At 37.7% G+C, this 6,709-nt stretch overlaps 1 protein-coding gene across 1 annotated transcript in view; it reads right to left on the bottom strand.

Moving 5' to 3' along the window:
• Positions 1 to 4,458: 4,458 nt before the first annotated feature.
• Positions 4,459 to 6,709, bottom strand: part of LOC140226949 (paxillin-like) — a 119,958-nt gene continuing 117,707 nt past the window's right edge. The window contains exon 10 of the mRNA XM_072307379.1: positions 4,459 to 6,111. Coding sequence (XP_072163480.1) covers positions 5,845 to 6,111 — 267 coding nt within the window. The 3' untranslated portion in view covers positions 4,459 to 5,844. The remainder of the gene's footprint in view (positions 6,112 to 6,709) is intronic.

Genomic DNA, 6,709 nt, shown 5'->3' with positions numbered 1-6,709 from the left:
GATTGGAAAGTCACAGCTTCAAATACTTTCCAGCACAATATAGTCCTTGACATTTTTTTCTTTACATTCGAAGATGAAAGAGTATCTGTGTGAGCCACATTCATTAGATGCTTCTATGTTCCATCATTTTTAGGATCAAACAGATAAACATAGACAGAAAAAAAAAATGATCAATGAAGTAAGGAAGAGTTAATGTAATCAACAGACCTGGTGCATTGGTATAAGACGAGGTGTCTAATGCTCCTACACTTCACCATGTTTATAAAAAGGCACTTGTCAAAATTGACGACACAAAATAACATACCCGAATAAAAATAAGCACAGTGACATTCTGAGCAAATGAGCTGAAGATTCACAAAATTCCTTTATCATACTTTAATAATAAATTCATCATCCACAAAATGAGAATGAAATATTACCTTGTTATCTGCAGTAAACATTTGCATTTTACACTCACATTTCATAAACTTTGCTCGCAGTGTTGTGCTTCATTAAATCCACATCCAGAAATGAGCATGCTTCTTTCTTCCTGAAACATTATTGTACACATGATTTTTTTTTCCATTGAGCACAGCTCAATCAAAATGTCAACAGACAAACTTGTGCACTGACATCGTAATTCATAATTTCGCACAGAGAATGGACTCATGCTGTGGTCTTAGAGTCGCGCTTCTCAATTGGTGTGCTACGATGGTGGCAAACAATAATATAAAAAGATTTGCATTTGATGTCACCGAGCCTCTAAAAAATTTGTAGGAGCCAAAATGGGCCTTGGATAAGAAAAAGTTGAGAAGCGCAGGTCTAGATGGAAGAGGACCATACAATCTGGTCATTGTGAGAATGATGTAGGCAATACAGGGTGTATCTCAGCATACCAGTACTCTTAATTTGCCTCTGTGGTTTCCTATGACCTCGTCTTCTGTTCAGTCATTATTATGATTAATGTGCTGTATAACTTCAAATCCAGAGAAATCCTCTCTAAACTACCATACTCTGGTCGCCAGTTATGTGTTCCATCAATTGTGCCAAATATCCACAAACCAGAGATACAATATGAGGATTTGAAAATGAATTGAAATAACCCTTTCCCAATAGTACAAAAGAGGAGTAGAAAAACTGAGAAAGAAAAAATGGTAGAGCATGACAAGATGGAATATGTCAACAATTTTCTGTATCTTGTATCTAAATAATTCATTGAATTTGTTAGTAAAACTTGATTTTCTTTGGAAATCTCATCTTACCAAAACCTCTATGTCATTGTTGTATTTTCATTTGTTCACTGCATTCTTAAAAACAAAGTTGCAGCAGTAATTGAAATTGACACTGAAAATTGAAATAACAAATGTAATTTTCTTTTCAAATATGAGAACATGATTTCCAAAACTAGGTTCCTGCCCTTATTTTTTTTTTTGAAAAACACAGTAGGCAATATACCTCAGATGATATAAACTGTACACATGTGCAAGGTCCGATCCTCAATTCTTTACAGTGCAATGCAATGCCATGAAAAGTCGTATGTTTCTAATATCAAATCATTTTCAACATTGGTAAAAAAAGCTCATGTCCATGGCACAAAGTTCTTTGATATACATATTCTCTTCTCTTCCAAACTTTGCACTGCCCACTTTACCAAATAGGCATAGTCTTCAAATCATGCGTGATGAAACCCCATCTAGATCACTAAAATGTCTACATGAATTTTTAACATCTTTACACTCTGTTCCATAATATTAAAAAAAAAAAAAACAGAAGCAATAAAAACTGGAAGAGTCATCAACAACCGCAATGTAAAGCTACATGGTGCAAATGGCAGTGGAAGTATGATCTTGAAGTTCTTTCATCAGTTCATTTGATGCATATTGAAAGTTAGTATTGAACACTGTAAATGCACGTTGAATTAGGCGAGGGTGCTAAGGGAATAGAGATATTTGCGTAAGGTGAGGGGTAAAAATAAATTTGGAAGAATTAAAGCCACATAAGATATGAGCACTCTAACATGGCCTACATACTGCTGGCCATCTACAGTTCTGCAAACTATGGATGACAGGGATTTCTTCTGTATATGCGCAAATCCTTTTGTTCGTTCTTCTTTCATAAAGACGCAAAGCAATGCATGGGGTCTACCTAACGACCATGATATCTTTTTTTTTTTACACCTACTCCATTGCATTTTCCCCTAGTTTCTGCTAATCTCATAAACATGCGGATAAAAAAAAAGAGAGAAAATTCAAACAAAAATAGTTCTCAGAGTGCATATACAAGTAAGATATGACAGTTATGCCGCGACTCAACTTTCTACATTTCCACACAACATACAGAGTACACGCCACTTACCTTACCATACAAAAAGGTATATTTACATGTTTCAATTGAAGCCCCGCTAAGAGCTCAAAAAATAGCATAATTAAAGATATATATATAATTTATCAAGTGTAAACATTAATTTAACAGTACTGTGAGTTTCAGTATCACATAGTCTATTAGTATACATCAGGAGTCCTAAATTAACAGAAAAAAAAGAAGAAACGAGAAAAATGAGAAAGAATAGAATAAGGCAAAGTGAAAAACACATACCGGGTGAGTCGCAATGATTTCAAATATTGAAGAGATGACTTGGAACCTTCCAAGATTCATCATGAAAAATGGCATGAAGGAATATGGACATTAGCAGTGAATTATTTTTCAGGATGTATAGCCATTTTCATTCAATCTTATTTTCTTTATGCATTAAACACTTAGAGGGAGCCACTCGCTTCAGTGTTTATTTTGAATTCTGTACAAAATGGAAGACGATGCTTCAACAGCATTAAGCCCTATCCTTGATACACTCTGCTTTCTCTTCATTATTATTTCTTTTCAATGTCAATTTACAATCAACTCTGGTCAATAAATGTAGCCAAACATCCTCCTTGAGCACGGATATTTCATTAAATACTGATCATTTAAAAAAAAAAAAAAAGAACTTGCAAAAGCCCAGCATGCTTTAAAGATTACAGAAACAAAATTAACACAAAATAATAATAGTAATAATTACAACTACAAAAGCAGCAGTGAATTTTAGTAGCCTATTGACCAAATCCAGCATCCCACTTTACAGAGATCGGCATTGATCGCAGCGTACAAGTTTGGTTACTATGGTGATGACTTGCTTTCTTCATTCTGCCTCCCTAATAGACGAGATTCAATGACGTCAAATGATACGTTGCATGAGGGGCAAAAAGAAATCACATGTGTATAAAGTGCATAGCTCTAGTGCGATGTACATGCACTGCCTACCTGCCCGCCTGTCATGGGCTGTGGGATGTAAACGTTTACACGCTTGCCCACGTGTGTGAGGGCCTCCCATACACAGTTTTTGCCCCTCAGCATGGTTTAGTGATGTCATTGGAACCAGGTCTATAGCTGCAGTTACAATAATGATGCACAGTGAGGTGAAGACGTTCATGAAACAGACACCTGGAGGGCATTTAATCAAACTTTTTGTCAGATATTATTTTTTTTTTCTGACAGACAGTTATAAGCTACCGAAATCCTTACATCTGACTGGCCGAGAGCAAATTTATCAGAAAAAATATCCGCCAAAACCCTTTATGCAATACGCCCTGGTGGACATTTCATGAAGCATTTTGTGTGACAAATTTGTTGGACAAATTTGCTCTCAGCCGATCAGATGCAAGGATTTCAGTACCTTGTAACAGTTTGTCAGAAGAAAATATCTGACAAAACGCTAGATAAAATGCCTCGCCCTCCCCTTCTCACAACATTTGATACACTCCATTATGCCTTAAATATATACTTCACATGTCTTTCTCTTCTCATTATACAACAGATCTCTGTGATGTGCTGAGCCATTATCTTGAAATCAGTTCTGTATGTCACACAATAAAATAGCTCTTTCTATCCGCAGATTTACATGTTCATAAACTTACTCTCAGTATATATACTTCTGCATTTTGCCGTTTGAGGTCAACTAACCCCATAGATTACAACTTTGGTCTACATGAATGATGTTCATACGCAGCCATGCCTTGCTTGTTAAGTAGCACACTAAATCTAGAAACAGTCTAATAAACAATGAACCAAATTAGATAAGAACTTGCTACTCAACCTGCCTTTGTGTCAGGGAGTTAATTTCAACCAGCATACGCAATATTTGTTATACCTGATTTCGTCAGAGATGCCATCGAAGAAGATCCCCACATGCAAAATAAGTTGGCAAAACCAGAACACGTGAATGAGTGTCGGAACTCAGAAACCGAGTGAAATGCAGGCTTAAAGGGATATTCTCACTCTGTCATAAGCTTTGCTTAAGTTCACTTTCTGTACTTGGCCAAAATCAGTCTACAGGCAACACACAGCTCAAGAGTGGTTTGTGTTAAGATCACCTGGTTGTTTGAAAAAGTTTTCCTGAAATTGTTAGGGTGTTTTCTGTTCGTTTTCACCTGAATATGTCTACTTTGCCAGCTAGATCTTTAACTTGTGACCTTCATATCGTGATATTGCAGAATGTGTATCTCTTGCAATGCTACATCAAGATATTGAAAGTGATTGACCAGTTTTCCTTCATTGACGTAAATAAACACTGATTATTCAGTGTTTGACTAACAGCCATGATACAATGCACTCCCGTTATAATGAACACGATTATTACAAAATTCTGGTTACAATGAAGTAATAGTTTAGGCCACAACATTATCTACTCGATTTATTTTTATTGTTAATTCGTTCGGTCATGACAAAATTTTGATATAACGAGAGAAAACTGCCAGTCCTGATGACTTCATTATAACAGGAGTCCACTGTAAAAAGGGTACATGACAAAGGGTAATTTGTCAATCAGTTGCAATAAAAAAAAACTTGACGTAAGAATTGTTAATTTGAGTTCGTTGATATACTTTTGAGATAAGTACTAATCTGAAATCCACAGAAGTTTTACAAGTGACCGCTTCCACTCGTGGAAGATTATCGTATCCACAGAAAAACCAACTAATTATGCACTCTGTACTACCCCCCAAAACAAGGCAGAGTATGCAAGAGAAAAAGTATACAAACAATACAAGGATGTGGTGAACTAATATGTTTGACACAGTTTACTGTAGCTTCTCACAGGTTCATTCAGGATGATTCCATTCCGTCCCAGATCGTGATGTCGTGTTCCTATTGTTGCTATGGGAAAAGTTTGCCCAGGTGGATAAGCATTGATATGAAGCAGGGATGAAGTCAGAATCATTAGTAGTACATCATAGAGTAGTGAAGTGATGATGTCACAGTATTTTGTTGTATCTTGGGTTGGAACCAGAGGGTGCAGGCATAAACACTCTGGCCAGTTGAACTTGCGTAGAACCAGTTTCCATGGCGATGATTGGCTGTGACATCACACTTTGATACTCTATAGTCCTAACTTCAGTGATTCCCTCTCTTTCTCTGCTTCAATCCAAGGAAGTTTACAACATATAATGGAAACGTGCAGATGATGCTACTACTGTGTATATGACTCTTTGATACAACTTTACCGCCCAATCTCTTATTCCTCTCAAAAAATAAAGGACAATTAAACAACGCAAAATATAAACAACAGAAGGGATAGTGAGTGCAGTTCCTTGTCTTCCCTTTCAGATTTCTGTTTCATCAAATCTTTCTGCAGCAACAAGTCCACAGGAGCAAGACTCTCTCTTTAGAGTTTAGATCGTTTTTCTACCTCCTCACAGCTAATACAGGATAAGCAGGCTGTGATCATTTCCGGGGCAATAAAACCTAACGGAGCAGACACGTGTGACAACGCAACACATCCATCTCTCAGACGACACTCCCTCCTTCTCTCTCAGCTCGCCCTCACTGGCCGTTCTAGTTGAAGAGCTTGACAAAGCACCCATGGCAGTAGGCCTTGCCGCTCTGTTCCTTGAAGGTGCCCTTGTTTAGCTGCTTGAGGCAGTAGTCGCAGACAAAGTGCTCGGGGTGGAACTTGCGCTGCATGGCGGTGATACAGCGGCCCGTGATGGGCTTGTTGCAGCCGGCGCAGAGCGACCCACGCACGGCGTGGTAGTGCATCTCGCAGTACGGCACGCCGTCATGGTCGAAGAAGTCACCCTCGTGGAACGGTACCCGACACTCCTGCGATGGAAAAAAGTAAGGGAAAGTGATGCAATACTTTGAGAGCACAGAAAAGAAATAAACCAAGGATTACACTTCAGAAACTGGGAGATACTAAAAGAAACCATGGCGATTAAAGTACTGATGGATTGATCAAGCAATCATGTAAAATGTTTTGAATCACAGTAAATATGACCACAGCTATGTCATTGAAAAAAACTTGGATAATGGTGATTACAAATGACCTTTAAATTGTTCAAGGTAAATATCACCAATGGGTTTCCCTCTTTGTGTAAGCTGAATAAAAGATCCAGTAGCATGGGTGTAGCATGGGTACATCATGCTTTGGGAAGGCTAGCCCAACTTGGATATATGAGAGAAATCCTGTATCGAATTGTGTACAGCTTTATTACTGATCTCTATGTAAGTATATGTATGGCAGAAGAATCTTGACTGGAGTGCAACGTTACTGATTAGCGTAGGCTTCAATGCCTATATAAAATAAAAAACAGAACAAACCCCAAAATGATGAGTTTAAAGGGACTGTACAGTACTGGTTGAGGTGGGAATTCATGTTTTGAACATTCCTAAGTGAGATAATGAACAGCCTCTTATGAGA

Source organism: Diadema setosum, chromosome 4, assembly GCF_964275005.1.
Source record: "Diadema setosum chromosome 4, eeDiaSeto1, whole genome shotgun sequence".
NCBI classification, from domain to species: Eukaryota; Metazoa; Echinodermata; class Echinoidea; order Diadematoida; family Diadematidae; genus Diadema; species Diadema setosum.
Note: the sequence above shows the minus strand (reverse complement) of the source record. Positions and strands in the feature narration are given on the sequence as shown.